This window comes from Neofelis nebulosa, chromosome 13, assembly GCF_028018385.1.
Source record: "Neofelis nebulosa isolate mNeoNeb1 chromosome 13, mNeoNeb1.pri, whole genome shotgun sequence".
NCBI classification, from domain to species: Eukaryota; Metazoa; Chordata; class Mammalia; order Carnivora; family Felidae; genus Neofelis; species Neofelis nebulosa.
The window spans coordinates 6,372,971-6,397,688 of NC_080794.1; the positions used below are offsets into that span (position 1 = coordinate 6,372,971).

The following is a 24,718-nucleotide window of genomic DNA, read 5'->3' on the forward strand; positions in this document are numbered from 1 at the left end:
AATTTTAGGATTGTTTGTAGTGCTGCTGACAGTCCTTTGATAGGGATTGCATTGAATCTGTCAATTGCTTTGGGTAGTATGGACATCTCAACATTATTATTCCAATTCATGAGCGTGGGATATCTTGTCATTTGTTTGTGTTCTCTTAAATTTCTTTCATCAGTGTCTTACAGTTTTCAGAGTAAAAGTCTTTCACTCCTTGGTTACATTTGTTCCTAGGTAATTGCGTCTGCAATTGTAAATGGGATCATTTTCTTGATTTCTCTTTCTGCTACTTCATTATTAGTGTATAGAAACATAATAGATTTCTGTGTATTAATTTTGTATCCTACAGCTTTACTGAATTGATTTATTCTAATAGTTTTTTTGGTGGAGTCTCTAGGGTTTTCTATATATAGTATCATGTCATCTGCAAATAGTGACAGTTGTATTTCTGTCTTACCAATTTGGGTGCCTTTTATTATTTTTTTTCTCATTTGATTACTGCCACTAGGATTATTTTTTCATTTAAATCACATAATGTTTGAAAAATAGATCTTCCAAAAAACAGAAAAAAGATAAATCTTCCTCCATTTCCACGCCCCCCCATGTTACTCCTTTAAGGCAAACCAGTACTATTTGATAAATTTCATACTTGCATTTCATTAGAATGTCAGATTTCACTAGTTTGTAAATTAAAACCTGTTTTATAAATGTGAGATTCTCGTAACTGTCGCTTAGATGCAAAACCTACTTGTTTGTACACATTTTTTTTTAATTTTTTTTTTTTTAACGTTTATTTATTTTTGAGACAGAGAGAGACAGAGCATGAACGGGGAGGAGCAGACAGAGAGGGAGACACAGAATCAGAAGCAGGCTCCAGGCTCTGAGCCATCAGCCCAGAGCCCGACGCGGGGCTCCAACCCACGGACCGCGAGATCGTGACCTGAGCTGAAGTCGGATGCTTAACCGACTGAGCCACCCAGGCGCCCCTGTACACATTTAGATAGATTGAGATATATAACTATTATCCTAAACTGTCTGGAGTTATTTCAACACCTGACTACATCTTGGGGCTTCGTTCAGCTTTGTGCGCATGAGATGTTTACCATTAGTAGCATTTATTTGGCAGTAAACACAAGATCTCTTTGTGTGCTGCCCTGACAGAAAACGCAAGGAGATAATCCAAAAGCGATCTCTGCAATGTACTTCAGAAAAAGCACCATAATATTTTATTGAAGCATTTGTTTCAACCATAATATTTTATTGAAAATGTTATACAGTTCCATAAATGTTTTATTTTCGATAATACTGCTTCTGTTGTGCTACTTTATCTTCATAAGCATTTACACGTAGGATCCTGTTTGATGCCTGTGGTAGGACAAAAGTACCATTCTTTTTTACCAATCTATTGGTTGTCCTGCAAGATTCCACAAAGATTCTCCTTCTTTGTCGAATACACATTAGACCCAAGGTTCTTTTTGTGATACACATCCTTTCAGGAGGCATAAGAGTATATATTTTTAAAGTTTATTTATTTAAATAATCTCTACACCCAGCGTGGGGCTTGAACTCCTCTAGATGGGTCAGTTTCTCTCTTTCTTCCCACGGCCCTTCACCACAGTCTAGCATGAGGTTCTTTACGGTGTCTGTTTTCCAAGAGGGTGAAAATGGAGGCTGCGAGGCCTCTTAAGGCTCAGGCTTCACTCCTTTTTGGTAAAAGCAAGTCACTGGGTGAGTCTAGATTCAAGAGGAGGGGGAATAGGTTTTTGTTGATGGGACAAGTGGCAAAATCCCATTGCCAAAGGGCATGTGGGCTTGGAGTCGTCTGTGGAAGTAACTTACCACAGTTCACCAGCTGTCACCATTACTCACCTGTCTTCCCCACGTCACATTCGCTCCTCTCACCCCCAAGAGTCTAACCCCTTTTGGCCCTGGCTCGAAATCTAAGGTGTTGCCAAACTACTTCCAGGTGCCAGTGAGGCTCCTTGGATGCATTTTCTGGTGTAGGTGCCCATCAGGAGCTCCTGGATCCCGAGGTCTGGGAAGTAAAAAGTTACCGGCCTTCCTCAGACCCAGCATGCAGTGATGAGAGGGTCAGAGTAACTACAGTAGATATTCTGGTTCAAAAAAGGAGAAGGAGAAGCACCTAGCAGACAATAGTAAGCTGCATGGTTTTGAAATCCAGCCTGGTGCATGTCGCCATTTCCTCTTACTCGGAGGCATGGTGTGTTCCTTGTTGAGGGCGCATTTCTGTTTCTTGGAAGCGCATCTTGCCAGTAAACCTAAGAGTTCTAGATGAGCCTATTCAAATGAAGGTACCTGTATTATGAAAGCACCTTGCCTCATTCTTAGCACCTACCAGACTGTCAAAGTATTGAGTTGTGTAATATCACTTAATGCATGATGCTCTTTTGGAACATTCAAAGCATTGGTGTCTAAACTTTTATGCACAAGTTAAATGTTTTACAGATGAGAAATTCACAAATTAATGATACCATATTTCTGGAGGGTTTTGCTTGTTTTTCTTTTTTTGTAATAACCTTTAATCTTCCTTTATAATAACCTTTTGTTTTGCTGCTTCCAGTTTCTTAATTTGTGTGTGTTTTTTTAAACTAAACAACAGGGGCGCCTGGGTGGCTCGGTCGGTTGGGCGTCCGACTTCGGCTCAGGTCACGATCTCGCGGTCCGTGAGTTCGAGCCCCGCGTCGGGCTCTGTGCTGACAGCTCAGAGCCTGGGGCCTGTTTCGGATTCTGTGTCTCCCTCTCTCTCTGACCCTCCCCCGTTCATGCTCTGTCTCTCTCTGTCTCAAAAAATAAATAAACGTGAAAAAAAAAATAAAAAAATAATAAAATAAAATAAACAACACATACAAAGCACTTGACAGAGCCCCGAATAGAGAGTTCCATTCCTTCACAGGCCGTGATAATGGCTATTGCTTTTATTTGTTTTTCATGTTATTTTGAGAGAGAGAGCACGAACAGGAGAGGGGTAGAAAAGAGAGACAGAGGATCCCAAGTAGGCTCGGCGCTGTCAGCAGAAAGCCCCATGTGGGGCTTGAACTTACAAACTGTAAGGTTGTGACCTGAGCCAGAGAGCTGGACACTTAATGGACTGAGCCACCCAGGTGCCCTGTAAATCATTGTTTTCAGCCCCTATGCTTTGGGGGCAGTTTTTATGTAGCAGTAGATAGCAGCTTTGTGCCCGATGTCGTGTGTGAACTTTATCTTGCATGTATTAGTAACTGCATTTTTTTTTTCTTAGCAAAACTACATAGTTTGTATCACGAAATTATGTCATCATTGATGTTCTACACCGCAGGAGCCCATCTGAACAAGTTTGGCAGCCACTTGAGTTTAGAGAGTATGGCTTCTGGGATATCCCAGTGTTTGAGAACATGTGGGTTTATGTTTAATGGTACATGAGATACAGTACTGTATGGAAAGGACAGATGGCTTGCACTGGGCAATGCAGTGATGGTGTATTTGATCCTTATAAATAACCTCATTTGATGATAGGGGTTTATAGTTGAGGCATCTGGCTGAGAATGTAAATTCAGTTGTCTGAGGTCATATAGCCAGTGAGTAATGGAGCCCTGGGCGATCCCAGCTCTGCCTGACTCCAGAGCTGTTCCCAGTCTATCCTGATCCTGCCTCCCATCTGAGGAATGTATAGGTTAATTAGGAATTTAAGGAATGTGTTCAATTTACCAAAAGAAGCCATTAATTTGTATCTATAAGCCCAGACAGAGACGTGGGAGAGGATAGCAGTGCACCAGTAGTCAGAAATCCAAGATTTTGGGTCATAGCCGTGATCTCTCTAACAGTGGACCCCAGGATCCCCAACTGAAGTATGTATTTTGAGAGAGAGAAAGAGAGAACCAGCAGGAGAGGGGCAGAGGGAGAGAGTGGGGGACAGAGGATCTGAAGCAGACTCCATGCCGACAGTAGAGAGCCCAGTGTGGGGCTTGAACCCACGAACTGTGCGATCATGGCCTGAATCGAAGTCAGACATTTAACTTACTAAGCCACCCAGGAGCCCTCAGTATTGTTTTAAATAGGCAAATTCCTGGGCTCCAACCCAGCCCCACTGAATGAGTATCCCTGGGGTGGAATCCAGTAAGATTTTTCAGGTGATTTTCTGATTTTTAGGTGTTGTCTTTTAAGTTTATTTATTTTGAGAGAGAGAGAGAGAGAGAGAGAGAGAGAGAGAGAGAGGGGCACCAAGTCCAGTGTGGGGCTCAATCTGACGAATCATGAGATCATGACCTGAGCTGAAACCAGGAGTCGGACACTTACCTAACTGAGCCACCCAGGCCCCCTGCTTTTAGGTTATGTTTGAGGAGTCCTAGCCTAGATAATCTCTAAAGAAGATCTCTTTGAACTCTTTAAGAAGTGATGCTAGCTGTATTTGAGCTCTCTAGCTGAGTAATGTAACTGCACTTCTTAAAACAGAACTGCATTTTTTTTACAGCATGAACCTATCCTAGGGTAAAATGTAATATTTTCTAGGAAGCTTCCACTAGTCAGTGATCCTCTGATATCACAACATACTGTAGAGACCCAGAACTTGATTTTGCTGCGACAGAAAATTTAATTTCCTGCGTCTTCCATTCTCCCCTGTCCATTGGATTATTTTCAACAGCACACAGACCAGATGTACCCTCCCATCGTTAAGACATTCCCTCTTTTAATCCCCTCTGCTGAGCCATTGCCCTGTGCCCTTCTCCCCTTTGCGGTAAAGCCCTTCTGGGAGAGAGTAGCCATTGGGCCCAGTGTCCTCTCCCTTTCTGGAACTCACCTGCCAGGCTGCCGCCCCAGTGCTCCTACCAGGGTCGCCTTCTAGTTGCTAGGTTTGGTGGCCAGCCTCAGCCGTCCCCTCACATCCTTCCATAGCACTGGACACGTCCCCTTTACGTCCCCTTTCGTCACTGCCTTCCAGGACACCACACTCTGGGGGGGGGGGGGTCTAGTGACCTCTGTGCCATTTGTGCTTCCCTGAGACATCACTTCTGACTTCTGGGGATCACAAGTCCCTTTCACATTGGGGTGCTCTCTGTGGCCCCACTTTAAAAAAAAAGTGTATGTTGATATGGTCAAAATTTATCAATATAAATTTTCATCCTTTTAAATTCTGGTGAGTTCTAGGAAGGTTCAATTTCTTTAAGAGTTAAAGGTAACGAGCCGAAATAGTATTTGTAATTTTTGGCCATTCATGTATTTCATCATTTACTCTTTTAAGTGATTAATATTAACATGTATAGCTGTTTTATAGCGCATACTTAGATTATCCTAAAAATAAGGTCTTGTTGCCATGATGTAATAGTGGATGGTGACATTTAAGGGGTCCAAAGATCCACTTTGACTCTCTTGAAAGCCTGACAGAGTGGCCATTGCACACAGTAATATAATTAGTCTTTCCATTAAATCCTGCTAGAGGTTATTACTAAGAATTGTTCTAATAGCTGAAATTGTGGTAAAATATGCTGTATTTCTGTAGAATTCTTCCCACATTCTCTGTGTAAGCCCCATATTTAAGCTTTTAAAATATATTTAGTTCAAGTTGTTTTTTAAATGTTTTCATTTCTTTGTGTCCTTATTCAGTCCTTTTCTGTCTGGATATGATTCCTCTATAGGTGTGTCATGTACAATTTGGTTCGATTTTTAAAAATCTCAACATTATTTTGTAACTTCATTAAGTGTTACAGCTAGAATTTTTAATGACTGCGTCTGTCTGGTTGAATTAATAGTTCTTATTCAGCTGGGCTTTTTTTATGGTGTCCAGAGTTCCTCAGTCACAAATAAATGCTATTATACAGAAGCTTTGTAAATGCAATTTTGTTTTTATTTTTATTTATTTATTTTAATTTTTTTTTTAACGTTTTTATTTATTTTTGAGACAGAGAGAGACAGAGCATGAACGGGGGAGGGGCAGAGAGAGAGGGAGACACAGAACCTGAAACAGGCTCCAGGCTCTGAGCCATCAGCCCAGAGCCCGACGCGGGGCTCGAACTCACGGACCGTGAGATCGTGACCCGAGCTGAAGTCGGACGCCCAACTGACTGAGCCACCCAGGCGCCCCTGTTTTTATTTTTAAATGATTGTCTGCTGACAAATTCCCTAGAGTAGGATTATACAATGAAAAATCCAGTCTTGAGATCCTTGAGGTGTTAGGATTTTTCTTTATTTTTTGCCAGTTTTGTTGAGAATAATTTAATTATTTGAATTTGCATTTCTTAATTAGCAAGGTGAAACTTCCCCGTATGGATTTAATACTTCCGTTTCCTCTTGTGCAAATTGTCTGTTCCTTATTTCTTGTTTGTTGACCTGTTGGGACTTGATACGCTTGCATAAGCTCACAACCCTTTTTGAGGAATCGTATCAGTTATACATTTGTATATTTCCTTTTATGCTGATTTTGATTTTTCGGCATAGAGAAAAATTTGCTGGCCTTCAGAACATTGCATTTATGACCATTCTGGTGGATGAAATTTTCTTTCTCTTTTTGTAAATTATGTAATCGTTGGGGCATGTGGCTGGCTCAGTTGGTAGAGCATGCAACTCTGGATTTCAGGGTTGTAGGTTCAAGACCCACACTGGGTGTAGAGGTTACTGAAAAAGATAATCTTTAAAAAATGTGTGATTGCTTTTATTTGCTACTAAATATTTGTGAACAAATTTGTAAATGCAGACATTTTACATTCTTGGCAGACTGAATTTACAGAGGATTTTCAAATGTGTCCTTGTGTTTAAATGTCCACATTGATGATATTTTATCTGTTCCATTTCTCCTTTCTCCCCAGGCACCCAACAGGAGGATCCTTTGTTCGTCCAAACAAAGTAAATTTTGGAGTGGACTTTCTCACTGCAGTGAATAATCGCTACGTGTTAGAAGATGGACCAGAGGAAGATGGAAAAGAGCAACTTGTTACAATTGGAAATAAACCTGTGGAAACTATTGGTTTTGACTCTGTCATAAAACAGCAAAGGTATGTAGAGTTGATAAGGGCAGAACTGACTTTGACCATTTCATCACCGGTCAGGATTGAATGAAGTTCACCCGACTGACTGTGTTTTGATACTCAACACTTTGCTCCCAAACTGGTCTGGCCTTCCTGCACAAACACAAATTGAAATCAGACGAATCTGAGGATTGAAGTCTTCAGGGAAACTAAAATTCTTAATTTGGTATAGGGTTGTTGGGCTTTTCCAGATGGAATTGAAACATTGGGTTGCCCATTATTCATATTTATGCCAACTGCCTTGTATGATAAGTAACTAAGACTGACATTTTGGTTCTTTTTTATTTCATGGTGATATTTCTAACCGGAGATAAGTCAGAAATGGGAGCAGAGGCCTCACCTGCCCTGTGGCATGCTGGTGCCATCTAGAACTGAGTTAGCTTCCATCTCTGGCTGCACACCCTTGTCACATGGGCTGCTTGTGAAACTGCAGAATCTTGGGTCCCATTCCAAACCTGAATCAGAATACCATGGGCTTTTGCTTTTAGAAGGACCTCAGATTATTATGTAGCAGTCTGAGGGGCACTAAAGAATCCATTGTAGAACTGTGCATGCAAACATTCTGTTGTCTGAAACTCTCTGGACACTGTGGTTCTATGCAGAGGGGCTTTCTGCTCCAATGCACTGTCTGAATCAGAGTGAGTAGAAGCTCATGTTCCCACAAAGACACAAGTGCACAAGAACCTCCCAGGATATGCAGGTCAACTGATGGTCAGTGCTGTGGTGTTTGACCCTGACCTGGATGAGGTGACTTCGTAGCGACCCCTGGTGGCCGCTGTGGAGAGGAGGTTTGTAGCCGCGTGGCTTATTAGGGCTGCAATCTTTTACTTTCTCAAGTGAAAGAATTAAACTGTGGTTTTGTTCTAAGTACGTTTATTTGCTATCTTATTTATCTGTTGTTATTGTTGTTAATATTTAACATAATACAAAATATAAAGTGCACATGGTGACAGTGTTGAAGAATAAATTCATTTCTTTGATACCTCTGCTTTGTAGCATAGATGACCCCCATAAACAACAACAAGGGAAAATTCACGGGAACAATCCAAATATCTGTAAACCTAGAACGGATGAATAGTGTTGCATTCATTCGGTGGCGTACTGTCAGCAGTGAACATGCGAACAACAGCTCTGTGCAAGAGTGTGGGTGAAATCTCAGAAACATAGCGTCCAGGAGTCAGACACCAGGAAGTACACGTCGTGTGATGCCGTGTATACGAAGGTCAAAAGCAGGCATAACTGATCTATATAGTGTTAGAAGTCAGAATAGACAGTTTTAAGGGGAGGGAGAAGCAGCTGTCAGGGGCACAAAGAGGCCTTCCCGAGTCCTGGGAATGTACTATGTCTTTTTTTTTTTTTTTTTTTTTTTTTTTATCATTTCACTTTATTTTTTTTTATTTTTTAGTAGGCTCCACACCCAACGCAGAGCTTGAACTCACGACCCTGGTATCTAGAGTCACGTCCTCTACGGACTGAGCCAGCCAGGCGACCCTGTACTATTTCTTGATCTGGGTGGTGGTCACCTGTGCAAACTCACTTAAAATCACGGAGATGTGTAGTTATGTATACGTAGGCTAATGCACATACTTTCCTATAAGTAATTTTTTTCAATAAAAAAATAAAACTGTGAAGGAGGAAAAAAAACTTGGAATAAATTGAGATTTTTTTTTAAATTTTTTTTTTAATGTTTATTTTTGAGACAGAGACAGAGCATGAACGGGGGAGGGGCAGAGAGAGAGGGAGACACAGAATGGGAAGCAGGCTCCAGGCTCTGAGCCATCAGCCCAGAGGCCGATGCGGGGCTCGAACTCACGGACCATGAGATCGTGACCTGAGCTGAAGTCAGATGCTTAACCGACTGAGCCACCCAGGCGCCCCATAAATTGAGATTTTTAAAAACGCAACAACTTGACAGTAAATCACAAAGCAGTTTACACTCATTGGTGAAAATTTAGGAACTATAAATTGAACAAAAGGAGGTTATGACTTAATGCCACCTCCGAGAGATAACTGTCATGAGTATTTTTTGCTTTTTATCCTACTGGTTTACTTAGATTTGAAGAACTATGTGCTTCATAGGGTTGGACTTCTTGGCTTTATTTTTTTCCATTTAAAATGCAAGTAATGAAAAAAATGCACATATCGTGGTATCTTTTACCCCAAAAGAGGCACAGTTTTTTCTTACTGGTTAATCTCTTTCAGAGAATACCTCAATTCTGTCAATATTGACAAATTGCAAACCTATTTTTCTCCCCTAGCTTATGAACAACTGTATAACTCAAGAATTTGGGGGGGGGGGAATGACCCTACTATTTGACCATGATTGTGTTCAGTAATTGCCAGTGACTTTCTTGGAAATGACCAATGATGGAGTCAAGCTGGGTTCAGATGTCAGCTAAGCCAACTTCTAACCCTGACACTTTCTAGCTTTTAGAGCTAGTATGCCTCATTCTAAGCCTCAGTTTCTTCATTTGCAAAACATTACCTAAGCTGTTAGAGCTGCTGGGGATAACAAGTGAGATTGTGCAGTGAAATTCAGTCATCTGTGTTAAGGATGGAAAGAAACCTCTACTTTAAGCCATCATATTACCTCCTTAATAATATCCAGCTGACCAGCTCTGAGTTTGTACCACTAAGACTTATAAAAATTGGATTAAAAAAAGAAAAACCAGTATGTGGGATTTCTCTTGGACATGGCTTTGGCTTTGGAGTGAGGTCCCCCGGGCACTGCAGTGAACTCACTGGCACAGCAGGGTATTTTTAACTTTAGAGGGGAATGGTGACCTCTGTTGGACACAGAGCAAGCTATTAGCTTGAGGTTGTTCAGTTTCATGATATTCCTGCGGTTCCTTTTGTGGGTGTCCTATCCCTGCAAAGCTGGGTTTTTGGTGATGGCTGTGATAAAAAGCAAGCATCTCCTGAAAATCATCATGGAAACAAGAAATGGAGATAGTGATGTCCAATCTGATTCCAGGGTTTGGGAAGTTGTGCAGGGCCCAGCTGACACAAATAAATAGTAAATAGTTAAGTTGTTTGGCCCTAACTACTTACTAAATGGAAACTGAGGTGTTTTGTTTGTCTCAGGGACACACTGAAAAAATTACTAAAACACCAAGAGTGCTGTGAACTGAGCAGGTTTAGAAGGTTCTGTGTTAGACCTTTGCTGCTGCCTTTCCCCCAGATTCTGATGATTGTAATAGTAAGTGCCTGTGTCTTCATCTGAGTGTTTCCCTCAAAGGTTGTCAGTTTTTTATCATTTGTTTGTTTGTTTATTTATTTATTTATTTAACGTTTATTTATTTTTGAGACAGAGACAGAGCGTGAACGGGGGAGGGTCAGAGAGAGAGGGAGACACAGAATCTGAAACAGGCTCCAGGCTCTGAGCCATCAGCCCAGAGCCCGACGCGGGGCTCGAACTCACAGACTGTGAGATCGTGACCTGGCTGAAGTCGGACGCTTAACCGACTGAGCCACCCAGGCGCCCCACATTTGTCTATTTATTAAAAACATTTTAAAAAATATTTATTTTTGAGAGCGAGAGAGACAGAGCATGAGCTGGGGAGGGGCAGAGAGAGAGACCCACAGAATCCAAAGCGGGCTTCAGGCTCCGAGCTGTCAGCACAGAGCCCGACGCAGGGCTCGAACTCACAAACCGCAAGATCATGACCTGAGCTGAAGTCAGACGCTCAGCTGACTGAGCCACCCAGGCGCCCCCCATCTTAACCATTTTTAAGTATAGTTTGGTGGTGCTAACTACATTCACATTGTTGTGCAGCCGTCAGCACCCTCCATCTTCAGAACCTTTTCACCTTCCCAAACTGAAACTCTGTCCCCATCAAACAGCAGCTCATTTCCCTCCCTCATCCGCAGCCTCTGGCAGCCACCATGTTGCTTTCTGTCTCTGCAAAGTTGACTCCTGGGAACCTCACGTGAGTGGAATCACACGGTATTGTCTTTTGGCGACTGACTTCTTTCAGTTAGCATCATGTTCTCAAGTTTGCCCACAGTGTATTTTATGTCAGAATTTCCTTTTTAAGGCTGAGTAGTATTCTACCGTGTGGATGCACTGCCCTTTGTTTATCCGATCATCCATCGATGGGCTCCTGGGTTGTTCTACCCTTGGGCTCCTGCGGTAATGATGCTGTAAACACGTGTGTATGCCACAGCATTTTAAAGCTGTGGAATCGGAGGCCCAGGGATTTTAACTTCCTGAAGTCCAAAGGAAGTAGTGGAATTGGGATTTGAACCCCGGCGATGGGTCTCCAGATTTCACGTTCTAGATACTCTTCGGAGACTAGACACACGGGCTCTTTGAATGAGTAGAAAACGCAGATTCTCTGCACCGAAGAAGTGGCTTCAGAGATTACGTAATAAAGCTGAAGGGACGCACGCTCTCCAGGATGTAACCCTAGAGAGACTTTCATGTGTGAGAGCAGCAGGTACACAGCATGGTTGGGAATAACCAGAGGAGTAAAAAATTACTTGTGGTCTATCATGTATAAAAATGAGTGGCTCTAGAGTACAAGGGTCAGTATAGCTAAATCTCACTGCTGACCAATATACTGTTGACGGGGAAAAGGTTGGAGGGAGATATATATGGTAGGATACCGTTTATATCAAATTTCATTATACATGGAATACTATAATTAGGGGTATGCAGACGTGTGGTAAAACTATTCAATGCTCAAGTTTAAATAAACACCAAGTGTAGGATACTGGTTATCCAAAGGGAGCAGAGAAGGAAGGGAAATGTTCTGGGAGGAACGCAGAGGACTTCATTTCTATTTGTAGTGTGTGTGATGCTTGCTTTTTTTCTTTGTAGTTTAAAGCTTTCTTTCTTTCTTTCTTTTTTTAATGTTTATTTGTTTATTTTGAGAGAGAGAAAGTGAGAGTGGGGGAGAGGGGCACAGAGAGAGAATCCCAAGCAGGCTCTGCATGGTCAGCACAGAGCCCAGCGCAGGGCTCGAACTCATGAACTGTGAGATCATGACCTGGGCTGAAATCAAGAGTTGGACACTCGACCGACGGAGCCACCCGGGCACCCCTAAAGCTTTATTTCTTAAAGTGGGTGGTGGGTGCCGGTATTTGTTATTTTTGGTGACTTTTGATATGTCTGAAATGCTTTTTAGGTTTTAAAGAGCCAGGGGACATGTACATGCTTGTACATACGTGTGAACTCTTTTTCATGCAGTCAGCTGAGCAAGCTGCAGGAAATTTCTCTGAGGAACTGCGTGGTGAGTTGTGCCGGCGACAAAGGAGCAATTGCCAAAGCGTGTCCTAGTATCCTTTTCACGGAGTATCGGACGCTGGGCTTGGCCCTGGTGCCACACCCCCGCCAGTCGCCTGCCCTGTGTCTGTTGTCCCCAGCTGTCTTCCTAAGGGCATCTCTGTTTCACCGGGTGCGGTGGCTGCCCGGGTGAGTTAATCGCCTTCCCAGGCCCCCTTGCCTGCAGGTGAGGCAGTGTGCACGCCCCAGCCAAGGAAATGTCAAGCAGAAGTCTCTGGACAGGGCTTCTTATGAGGGGCCAGACCTGGCTGGCGTCTGCCTTCTGCCCAGAGCCTTTACCCTGCTCCCTGCCTCGAGTGTGGACAGGACGCCCAGGGCCCAGCCGCCGTCTTGTGTGAAGATGACCGTCCAGCACGGCCTGGGCCAGCAGAGGAGGAGCCTGACCGCATCACAGGGCCCCTGCACCAGCCCCGGGGCCCCTGGACCGCCACCTTGTGAGCGAGCAGACTCCTCTCTCCTGTTTCAGGCAGCTGCGTGCATCTGTCACAATACCTCCAAACAGGCTTTTCCAGGGCTTATAATCTCTTCTCTCTACCTTCTCCTAGAAGTGGGGTGTGTGTGTTTGCCCTACGTTGCTTTCATGCCCACAACTAAAAATATGGGAGATAAGTTTAAAAACACAACAACTCCCACTGGCAAATGGCAGTTAACTTAAAATTTTTTTAATTTTAATTTTAATTTTAGAAAGGGCATGTTAGTGGGGGAGAGGGGCAGAGAGAGAGAGAGAGACAGAATATTTAAAGACATTTTTTTTTTAATGTTTATTTTTGAGAGAGAGAGAGAGAGAGAGAGAGACAGAATCTGAGGCAAGCTCCAGGCTCTGAGCTGTCAGCACAGAGCCTCGAACTCAGGAGCCATGAAATTCATGACCTGAGCTGAAGTCAGGCTTAACCAATTCAGCCACTCGGGCTCCCTGAGAGAAAGAGGGAGAGAGAGAGGGAGGGAGGGAGGGAGGAAATATCTTAAGCGGGCTCCATGCTGACATGGGGCTCAATCCCAAGACCCTGGGATCATGACCTGAGCTGAAATCAAGAGTTGGAAGGATGCTCAACCGACTGAGCCACCCAGGTGCCCCTTTAGCCAGCTATTTCTAACTACACCTATGGTGTATCCTTTATGGTGACCGAAATCAGAGCAGAGCTCCCCGGCCAGCATGTCTGGGTGTCTTACTTCCTCAGCCTGCGGGTCGGTCGGGACCTGGTCACCTTGCCTGTGAGCAGCCCTTCCCATCGCCCCCGTGGGCTGAACCAACGTGGTCGCTTCCTCCCTGGTTAAGGGAACTGAGGCGGAGGGTGTAGTTTGGTAGGGGATGCCACGGCAGCGTCTGGAACGTTCTGTGATCTGCCCGGCCGGCTCCCCAGTGATTTGAGAAGATTGGGAATTGGGTGGCTCAAGACTTATTTTCAACATATCAGAAAAGATGTGGCCAGTAGGTGGGTTTGGGAACGTCTGCAGTTGGATTGCTCAGAGTTGTCAGCAGTGTGCTAGAGAGGTAGCATCTTGCTTTTTTACGTGGCTCTCTCCTGGGGGGAAAGCGTCCCCCAGACTAGAAGCAATGAGGTTTCGTGAGATAATCAAGTCACGGCTGATATTTGCAGATGTGGTGATGAATGTCTCACGGTTCCTGGTTGAATTCCCGCCTGAAGTGGAAGTTTTGCCTGTGTGTAATTAAGTCATCCTTTTTCGGTGGCCCCCTCCGAGGTCCCTCCCTGAGTCCCGACGACAAGCTGCAGGAGCACCGGGGCCCTGAGCTTGCCGGGCTGGGAAGCAGCTGACTCTGCACAGGGCGCAGGGTCTGTCCCTGCGAGCAGGCACCGTGCAACGCCAGGAGCTCCTTGGACTGTGCGTGCACGAGGGGCAGTGCGTGTGTGTGCACGTGCGTGAGGGCGCTGCGTGAAACTGTTAGAGTTTGGAGTTGATTTCAGAATGCAGGCGTCCATGTGCTCTGGGCAGACTAGCAGGTATATTTATGATCCTGGCCTACACTTTGAGGGAAGGATACTGGACTCACTGTTTCTAAGGAACTCCGACAGCCCCTAGTCAGCAGCGTCATGGAAATGAAAGGTGGCTGGAGCTTGACCGTGGGGTGTGAAAGCACCCAGCTCAGCGGTCGCAGGAGGGTCCTGACCCCCCAGTACCTCCCGTTTCAGTCAGGGACCAGCCGAGATTGTGTAGTGGCCTGCGGGGCCCTTGGCGATGTGGCCCGGCCCCTGCGGCCCATGTGACCGCATTTCCAGCACCCCGCACCCCCTCCGCCCAGGCACACTGGAGCTCGCTGTCCCTGTCGTAGGTCACCTGCATTCTATAACCATAGGGCCTTTGCTTGTATCATTCTCTTTGCCCGGATGCTCTTCTCCAAGATGGCATTTCTTCATTTGCTGAGCTGCTCCGCTTAAGTGGCACCTTCACAGAGAAGATGGGCTTTCACCACCAGTGTATATGCAGCCCCCACACACCCCTTTCCTCTGTCCTTTGCTCTGTTACTCTGAGCCTGTGTCTGTACCTGGCATGTTGCAGAGCCACGTGCTTGACGCCGTCTCCCCCAGTGAGACGGTTGTGTTCGCTGCTATACTCCGGGCCCCGACACTTGCGGGATAGATGGATGAACTGAATAATTTCCCTCCATAGCAGAGTAGTATGCAAGATTCTCCTTTAGCCGCCCCGTCCTGCTCCAAGCTTCTCTTCCCATTTCTCTGTCCCCGGGGGTTCTGCTAAGCTGTGCCTTTCTGGACGGCATGGCACTCCCCTCCAGGATTCAGCTCGGTGCCTTTTTCTTTCCGTCCTCCTAATCTATCCCCTGAATTCCCAAATCCTCCGTAGCACTTTGGGACATTTGTCCATGCTAACCCCTGTTGCGTGTCCTGGGGATGCCACTCGTGATTTGGAGGTTCCTGCAGAGCAGAATGATGCACCGTAGGAGAAGGCGTGTGCGTTGCCGTGAGGCCGCAGCCGTAGGTAGTGCCCAGGACAAGGCCTGCGGGTACACACCTTAGGTGCTTAATAAATCAGTCACTAACACGGTTCTCTTTTCTCTTTTTGTTGGACATCCTCAGGATGGCTTAGCATTGGTTATAACATTTGGTTCTTATTTACTCGATTGTAGACGTTTGTCTTAAGTTTGCAGTATATGATAAACTTTCATTTCTAAATAAAGAATTGGGTGATTAATTTAAAAAAATTTTTTAATTTATCTTTGAGAGAGAGAGAGACAGAGTGTGAGCTAGGGAGGGGCAGAGAGAGTGGGAGACACAGAATCCGAAGCAGGCTCCAGGCCCTGAGCTGTCAGCATAGAGCCTGATGTGGGGCTCGAACTCACGAACCGTGAGATCATGACCTGAGCTGAAGTCAGACACTTAATGGACTGAGCTCTCCAGGTGCCTCCTTTTAAAAATATTTTTTTAATGTTTATTTATTTTTGAGAGAGAGTATGAGCTGGGGAGGGGCAGAGAGAGAGGGAGACACAGGATCTGAAGCAAGAGTTATGTGATTTAAAAAGGTAAAAAGTAGGGTACCTGCGTGGCTCACTTGGTTGAGCATTTGGCTCTTGATTTTGGGTCAGATCATGATCCCAGGGCTGTGACACTGAGCCCCATGTCAGGCTCCATGCTGAGCGTGGAGCCTGCTAAAATTCTCTCTCTCTCTCAAATAAAATAAATAAATAAATAAAGGGAAAAGTAAAGGGAAGAAAAGGAAAAATTTCAAGCAAGATAGAGAGTGTAAGGTAAAAAATAAATAAGTAAATAAAAATCCATGCTCCAGAATTAAGAGGTAACTACTGTTATGTCTTGTCTGAATCCTTCTATATTACTCTTTCTTAATGTGTGCTTTGAGATATCAGAAGGGTAGATTTGTCAAGAAACCTGCTGTCCTCATGGGATGAAGTCCTAAGTATTGCTGATCAGCTCAAACACCTGGAAGTTCTCAATCTCAGGTATGAACCCTTGGACGTCCATTTGTCACCTAGTATAAAACTCCTGATCTTTCCTTGTTCCCTCACGACATCGCTGTGGGAAGGAGGGGGGAGACAGCTTACTGGAACTTAAGACTTTACTTACTCTAACTTTTTCTTTGACTTAGTATTTAATATTCCTTGGTTATTGTAGTTTTTCAAATGGTCACACGAGGTGACTCACTATAGGGGTGTGTTTTACTTACTTTTAGTCTCTGTGCCCAATGTGGGGCTCCAGCTCCCAATCCTGAAATCAAGAGTCACATGCTTTATTGACTGAGCCAGCCAGGTATCCCTTTTTGGGGGTGGGGGGGTGGAATGTGTTTTCCTTTGATTGGCTGGGGGGGGTTTGGCCTATTGAGCAAGATCTCCATATTTTTCATGAGCCTAACCATGAAGGATGGGCCATCTGGAGGAGTTGGTATTTAACTGAAGAATTGGAGAGGTGCTATGAACAGTGCTTGTTGGGGGCGCCCTGGCTCACTCAGTCATTGGAGCGTGCAACTCTTGATCTTGGGGTCATGAGTGCGAGTCCCACGCTGGGTGTAGAGATTACTTAATAAAATCTTTAAAAAAAAAAAAAAAAAAAAGGTGCTTCTCCATTCTGAAGTTTCTAGCATTTAATTGCTTTAGGAATGAATAATTTCACTGGACTACTGTTTCATTCAGTTCTGATAAGGATTTTCCATCAAGATACGTGTTTCACTAACGCCATAATTTTCCAGGCCTTTTCAAATCTTGCTTAGTTTCAATCTCTGAACCTTATTTTCCAAGGCCTCAGCCAGGCATCCCCTTTCATACTTGAGCCAGCTTTACATAGATAGGTGGGTTGTGCCTGGTTCAGGCAGATTCAGTTATAGTAGATGGTCAGGCCTAAATTAATTGTGCTTCAAATAGAGCAAAGGGTGTAAGTTGACCCACGGTGTCTCCTCTTCTGGAAATAAGGGCTAACATGTTTTAATGGTATCTTCTTTCAAAAAGACTGTCAGGGGGAGCCAGGGTGGCTCAGTCGGTTCAGTGTCTGACTTCGGCTCAGGTCATTATCTCACAGTTCATGAGTTTGAGCCCCACATCGGGCTCTGTGCTGACAGCTCAGAGCCTGGAGCCCGCTTCAGATTCTGTGTCTCCCTCTCTTTCTGCCCCTTCACTGCTCGTGCTGTCTCCGTTTCTCAAAAATAAACATTGAAAAAAATTTTTTAAGTAAATAAAAAAAAGACCGTCAGGATTGAGTCCTGAGATGAGGATCATGAGAGAAAATTGAAAAGGTGGTGATTTATTTGATCCATCCTAGTGGAAAAGAGGGGTTTAGAGACTCTGAAGAAGCAAAATTATAGCCTCTGGTATAGTGTATCAGTAGGACTGATAGTCTGGACTCCTTTGGTTTTTAATTAATTCCATTTTTTAATAAAATGTTTATTTTGAGAGAGCATGAGCAGGGGGCGGGGTGCAGAGAAACAGGGAAAGAGAGAGAATCCCAAGCAGGCTCCATACTCAGCACAGAGCTCGATGTAGGGCTCGATCCCATGAACCGTGAGATCATGACCTGAGCCAAAACCTGGTCGGATGCTTAGCCGACTGAGCCATCCAGGCACCTTTAATTTCATTTTAAGGTTGAAACAAACCAAATGCCTCATATTAAATCCCAAATTGTTGCTTTCTATGACTTTCACTCGGGCCTACTGGAGAGCAAGCATTCAGCACATTGTGTCTTCTTTTTCTACACAGTGAGAATAAACTACGCTTTCCCTCGGGTTCACCATCTCTAGCTGGAACATTTCCTGCACTGAAGGTTTTGGTTCTTAACCGAACAGGAATAACATGGGCTGAGGTAATCATATTTCTTTAGTTTATTACCCAGAGATAAGAAATTTTAAATTCTTGGCTTGATAGGCAATTGAGGCACAACTGTGCCTTCATTTTATTTTATTTATTTATTTATTTTTTGACGTTTATTTATTTTGAGACAGAGAGAGACAGAGCATGAAGGGGGGAGGGGCAGAGAGAGAAGGAGACACAGAATTGGAAGCAGGCTCCAGGCTCTGAGCCATCAGCCCAGAGCCTGATGCGGGGCTCGAACTCACAGACCGCGAGATCGTGACCTGAGCTGAAGTCAGACGCTTAACCGACTGCGCCACCCAGGCGCCCCGACTGTGCCTTCATTTTTTTTTTTTTTTCAACGTTTTTTATTTATTTTTGGGACAGAGAGAGACAGAGCATGAACGGGGGAGGGGCAGAGAGAGAGGGAGACACAGAATCAGAAGCAGGCTCCAGGCTCTGAGCCATCAGCCCAGAGCCTGACGCGGGGCTCAAACTCACGGACCGCGAGATCGTGACCTGAGCCGAAGTCGGCCGCGCAACCGACTGAGCCACCCAGGCGCCCCCCGATGTCCTTTTTAAAGTTTTTAAGTGTTACCGCCCGTCCACTGGCACTCCTGGCCTGAATTAGAGTCTGCGATGAAATGTCCGTAGGGCACTTTGTTTCCCGAACAGTAACTGAACTGAATTGATGGGGAAGGTACGGTAGTAAACACACAGGAAGGACCAGTAGAGGCTGTTTCGCCCTGACCAGAGTTTCCCTTCTAGGTGCTGCGGTGCGCCCCCGGGTGGCCGGTCCTGGAGGAGCTGTACCTCAAGTCTAACGATATCTCCATTTCGGAAAGGTAACAAGGGTTCACGTGCACGCGTGTGTCACCATTCAGTCATCCTGAATAAACACATGATCTCCATTATACCCATCATCAATTTTATTTATTTTGAGAGAGAGAGTATGGGGAGAAGGGGCAGAGAAAGAGGGAGAGAGAATCCCAAGCGGGCTCCACACTGTCAGCATACAGCCTGATGTGGGGCTTGATCCCACAGACCGTGAGATCATGACCTGAGCAGAAATGGAATCAGACACTTAACTAAGCCACCCAGACGCCCCCCAACATTATTTTTTTTAAGGATTTGCAAATAAGAATGGGAAAATGCTTATTACTCACAAATTACTCACAGCCCATCGGAGTGTAAGCCTTGAATTAAACATATTTGAAGACCAGAACTTTAGTAGCTTCATAGAAATATAGTTAACTTCTGTTTCTAAATGGAGGTTCTAGAGGAAATGCTTTTATACGGATCAAATCCTGCATTGTAGGTAGCACTGTGTGTGTAAGATTGATGTACTGAGTCTACGGAAAAGCTTATTTTCCTTGAGTAAATTAAATATGTTGTCTTGCCTCTTTTGTTGATATCATTAAATTACTATGTGAAATTAAACGTGGGCAAATTTATAATACATTCCCAATGAAAGGATTCAAGCTAATGAGACTTCACTGTATGGAACGACTTATTATACAGGTGAATGCAGGTGTTTTTAAGTGAAACTGTTTATTTGGGGGATGATTTGAGGTTCACATGCAGTTATAAGAAATAATGCCCAGAGCTCCCTGTACCCATCACCCACTTTCTCCCATGGGTGCGATACCACAGCCAGGATCCTGAAGTTGGTCCATCCACATAGAGGACATTTCCAGCACTGCAAGGGTCCCACCCTCCTGTTGCCCTTTCACAGTCCTGTCCCCTTGCCTCCTGCTCCCTTCACCTCCTTTACACCAAATGCAGGTATTTTAAAAGCCATATATCTTTGAAGACAAGTCAGGTTAAATTCATGTTGACACACTTTGATTTTCCACACAGGCCGGCGGATGTTCTACAGACAGTCAAGTTATTAGACCTTTCCTCTAATCCATTAATTGATGAAAATCAGCTGTTTCTCATAGCCTATCTCCCCAGGTAATTTGCTCCTAAAATGCCGTTACAGCAGTGCCTAGGAGATTTTTAGTGAATGGATCGTAGGCTCTGTGTACTTGCTCAGATGGAATTCACAGACAAATTCCCTTTGCGAAACTTTTCTCTGAATTTATGTAGAGGAGGTGTTTGCAGACCACGTAGTGCGCAGTCTGTACTAGGTCATTGAGGAAAGGGTAATTCGGCCTGGTGCTAATGTCAGAAGTCTTCATTCATTAAACTTATGGAAGTCAGATCATGTCTGTTTGCTCTTGAAGACCCGTTAACACGTGGCACCACCATGGGCACCAGGAGCAGTTAGGTGACTGGGGAGCCCTCACAACATAGCGTGAACAGTCCTCTCTGCGCGCCCTAAACCGGACTCTGTGGTTTCTAAGCATTTCATGGGGCACAAAAACCTAGGGTGGGGGAAGAGCATTACAAATCTAGTCTGGTTGACCGCCTGTAGCATTTCATATTGTTCCTTGTAATCAAATTTAACATTTTAAATTTCAGATTAGAACAACTAATCCTTTCTGACGTCGGAATTTCTTCTATACATTTTCCGGATGCAGGAACTGGTATTTGAGATTAACTCTACTCCCCCCCCCGCCCCCCCGCCCGGTAGCCCATACTTCTGCTCTTTCTTTCACTTCTGCCGTGTAACTTAATTCTCCTTTTTTCCAGGGCGCAAAACATCAATGTTTCCTTCCTTGCAGTACCTTGTAGTAAATGACAATCAGATCTCACAAGTAAGAGCTTCTTCACAATGTGCACACTGTATCCTCACTTCCACTCTTATGATGGAGTTTGCAGGTTCCTTCTATTAAAAAATATTTCACTTTAACACTATTCTTTATTAAAGTGTTTAACTTTAATTCCAGTAGAGTTAACATGCAGTGTCCTATTAGTCTCGGGTGTATAATACAGGGATTCAACACCTCCCCACGGGACCCAGTGCTCATCGTGATACGTGTGCTCTTAATCCCCGTCACCTATTTCACCCCCACCCCCTTCCCCTCTGGTGACCATCAGTTTGTTCTCTAGAGTTAAGATTCTGTTTCTTAGTTTGTCTCGCTCTCTTGTGTTTTCCTTTTGTTCATTTGTTTCTTAAATCCCACATGAGTGAAATCATAGGGTATTTGTCTTTGACTTGTTTCATGTAACATAATACTTTCTCGCTCCATCCATGTTGTTGGAAATGGCAAGATTTTATTCTTTTTGAGGGTTGAGTAATATTTTACTATATATATGTGTGTGTATGTGTGTGTGCGTATTTGTGTGTGTGTGTGTGTGTATACATACACACACACACATACATACCACGTCTTCTTTATCTAGCCACCTATCCATGGACACTTGGGCTGCTTCCATGATTTAGCTCTTGTAAACAATGCTGCAATAAACATAGGGGTGCATGTATCCCAAAGCTAGTGTTTTTGTATTTTGGGGGTAAAGACCCAGTAATGCGATGACTGGATTGTAGGGAGTTCTGTTTTTAACTTTTTGAGGAACCTCCATACCGTTTTCCACAGTGGCTGCACCCGTTTGCATTCCCACCAGCAACGCACAAGGGTTCCTTTTTCTCCACATCCTCACCAACACTTGTTGCTTCTTGTGTTTTTGATACTAGCCATTCTGACAGGTGTGAGATGATACCTCATTGTAGTTTGGATTTGCATTTCCCTGATGATGAGTGACGTTGAATATCTGCTTGTATCTGTTGGCCATCTGGATGTGTTCTTTGGAGAAATGTGTTCATTTCTTTTGCCCATTTTTAATCGAATCACAGTAAAACCTTGGTTTATGAGCATAATTTGTTCCGGAGGCAAGCTATACTCTAAAGCACTCGTATATCAAAGCGAATTTCAAGAACCACTGGCTCAGTTGTGATCATGTGACATTCGGCCTCACGTAGTACTCGTATTGCAAGACGTTGCTCGTTTATCAAGTTAAATTTATCAGAAAAGTTTGCTCATCTTGCGGAACATTCGCAGGACAAGTTACTCACAATCCAAGGTTTTACTGTATTTGTCTTTTGGGCGTTCGGTTTTACAAGTTCTTTACATATTCTGGACTCACCCTTTATTGGATATGTCATTTGCGATGATCTCCCATTCTGTAGGTTGCCTTTTAGTTTTGTTGATGGTTTCCCTTGCTCTGCAGAAACTTTCTATTTTGCTGTAGTCAAAAGATACTTTAGATTGAAAGAGAAGTGCTTCCTCAGGGTGAAACTCCTCAGAAAACCCAAAAATATTAACAGAGAAATTAGTTTAATTCACCCGTCAGCAGACGGTCATTTTACACGGCACAGTTCTAGAGTAAAAGTGCACGGTCTTCTTAGTGGGTGCTTGGTGCATGATGAGATCCAGTGCCTCCGATTGGAACTGGAGATTCAGGCTTTTCTCTGGCTAGTTCAAATCATCTAGGAAAGTAGCCTGAAACATGCTTATATTCACGTATTTTTTCCGTTGGGTTTCAGTGGTCATTTATCAATGAGCTGGATAAGTTACAGAGTCTGCGTGCTCTGTCCTGTGTAAGAAACCCCCTGACGGAAGGAGGCAGCGGACCACAGACCACACGCCAGTTCATCATCGCCAAAATCGGTCAGCTGAAGACCCTGAACAAATGTGAGGTGGGCGCTTAGTATCACGATGAGGTACTTTATGGTTGGTTGTTTGAGAGAGCGCATGTGAATGCGTGAATGAGAGAAGGGGCAGAGAGAAGGAGAGAGGGATCCCAAGGAGGCTGCATGCTGTCAGCACAGAGTCCTGTACGGGGCTCGACTTCACAAACCATGGGATCAGGACCGGAGCCAAGATCAAGAGTCGGACGCTTAACCGACTGAGCCACCCGGGCGCCCCTGAATCTTGTAAAGGGTTCAGATGTAGCTTTTCCCCCATATGGTAAAATACTGCCCTAGTGCGGTACTAAGAAGTCTTTCTTTCCGACTCCTCAGGAGGTGGCGTTACTCAGGTGAGGACAGAAGTTGCCTAGCTGCCCCTTGAGGAGGGGCGAGGGATTCTGGGCACTTGCTCCTTTTCCTGGGGGGGCAGAGGCAGACGGGACACAGAACCGCAGAGCCTGTCCTCTCCTCAGCCGATTGCCCAAGTGGGGCCGCTCGCCTGTGGTGTCAGCGCCCCCAGGGGCCCAGGGCACCTGCCGCAGCCCACACACCGGCAGGTGGACAAATACTCTCATGAAGAAAAGCGTAAGACCGAAACTGGTTTTTCTTCTTCAGTAAACTCTGGAATTCTGTCCGTGTTAGCGAGGAAAGGTAAAGCCATACGAAGCGTCTTCCCTCTCGATGTGATTATTCTGTGTGTGTGAAGAGTGGAGGAAGGACAGGGTACAAAATGCAAACACTCCCTAGAAGAACACTTCAACGGGGGTGCCTGGCAGTTCAGTTGGTGGCTCAACGGAGCCGACTTCTTTCGGCTCAGGTCACGATCTCCTGGCTCATGAGTTTGAGCCCCGTGTCGGGCTCTGCTGACAGCTCGGAGCCTGGGGCCGGTTTTCAGATTCTGTGCCTCCCTCTCTCTCTGCCCCTCCCCCTTGTTTATTAGCTCTCGAAAATAAACATTAAAAAAAAAAACACCTTAACAGACCTGTTTTGATTCACATTAATATAGATTCTACCAGAGGAAAGGCGTGGGGCTGAGCTTGATTACCGAAAAGCATTTGGAAATGAATGGAAAAAGGCTGGCGGACATCAGGATCCAGACAAAAACAGGCCAAATGAAGAATTTCTTGCAGCCCATCCCAGATACCAGTCGCTCTGCCTGAGTACGTACATGAGGCCCATGAGGCCCGGAGCCTTCCCCGCGCGGCGACCCCCACCCCCCTCCCTGCCAGCGGCCTTGCAGCTAGAACAGCTGGGGAGCAAAGGGGACCCTCAGTGCCACCGTTTTTCTCCTCTGGGTCTCTTTGTACTCCTCTGCATAGCTGACGGGTGCTTTCCTGGGGCCAATCCAGTGAGTTGGGAGCAAGAATTAAACCACTGCCTTTAGGAAAGAGAAGCAGGCAGCTGTCTGAGCAGAAGTAAGGAAGCTGGGAAAGGGCGTGTGCTCCCGGAAGAGAGAGGTTGGCATTCGGGGACAGAAAGCAGCTGTGCGTGGAAGTTCTCGTGTCTGCGTGCTCACCCGACTCCCTGCTCGAGGAGGCAGTACTCTCCCTCCTTTAAGGGGGGCAGGAAGCACTCCAGCGTGTCTTGACTTGGGTTGTACTGAGGGCATTTTAATTTAATTTTTTTTTTTTTAATTTACATCCAAATTAGCGTATAGTGCAACAATGATGTCAGGAGTAGATGCCTTCGTGTCCCTTAACCATTTAGCCCATCACCCCTCCCACACCCCCTCCAGGAACCCTCAGTTCTCCATATTTATGAGTCTCTTCTGTTTTGTCCCCCTCCCTGTTTTTATATTATTTTTGTTTCCTTTCCCTTATGTTCATCTGTTTTGTTGCTTAAAGTCCTCGTGTGAGTGAAGTCATGATTTTTGTCTTTCTCTGACTAATTTCACTTAGCATAATACCCTCTAAGTTCCATCCACATAGTTGCAAATGGCAAGATTTCATTCTTTTTGATTGCTGAGTAATATTCCATTGTATATATATACCACATCTTCTTTATCCATTCATCCCCCGATGGACATTTGGCCTCTTTCCATACTTTGGCTATTGTTGATAGTGCTGCTATAAACATTGGGGTGTGTGTTC

At 44.7% G+C, this 24,718-nt stretch overlaps 1 protein-coding gene across 2 annotated transcripts in view; it reads left to right on the forward strand.

The window, feature by feature from the left end:
- The window catches only part of TBCE (tubulin folding cofactor E), a 93,819-nt gene that overhangs the window by 61,863 nt on the left and 7,238 nt on the right, over positions 1-24,718 (forward strand). Inside the window, exons 4-13 of one of the 2 annotated variants that reach the window (XM_058696202.1) lie at positions 6,783-6,968; positions 12,193-12,281; positions 16,120-16,219; positions 17,963-18,065; positions 18,821-18,897; positions 19,913-20,008; positions 20,519-20,583; positions 20,690-20,754; positions 22,485-22,637; positions 23,635-23,788. In XM_058696202.1, the coding sequence (XP_058552185.1) occupies positions 6,783-6,968; positions 12,193-12,281; positions 16,120-16,219; positions 17,963-18,065; positions 18,821-18,897; positions 19,913-20,008; positions 20,519-20,583; positions 20,690-20,754; positions 22,485-22,637; positions 23,635-23,788 (1,088 nt within the window). The remainder of the gene's footprint in view (positions 1-6,782; positions 6,969-12,192; positions 12,282-16,119; positions 16,220-17,962; positions 18,066-18,820; positions 18,898-19,912; positions 20,009-20,518; positions 20,584-20,689; positions 20,755-22,484; positions 22,638-23,634; positions 23,789-24,718) is intronic. The other variant, XM_058696203.1, reaches the window with a different exon arrangement.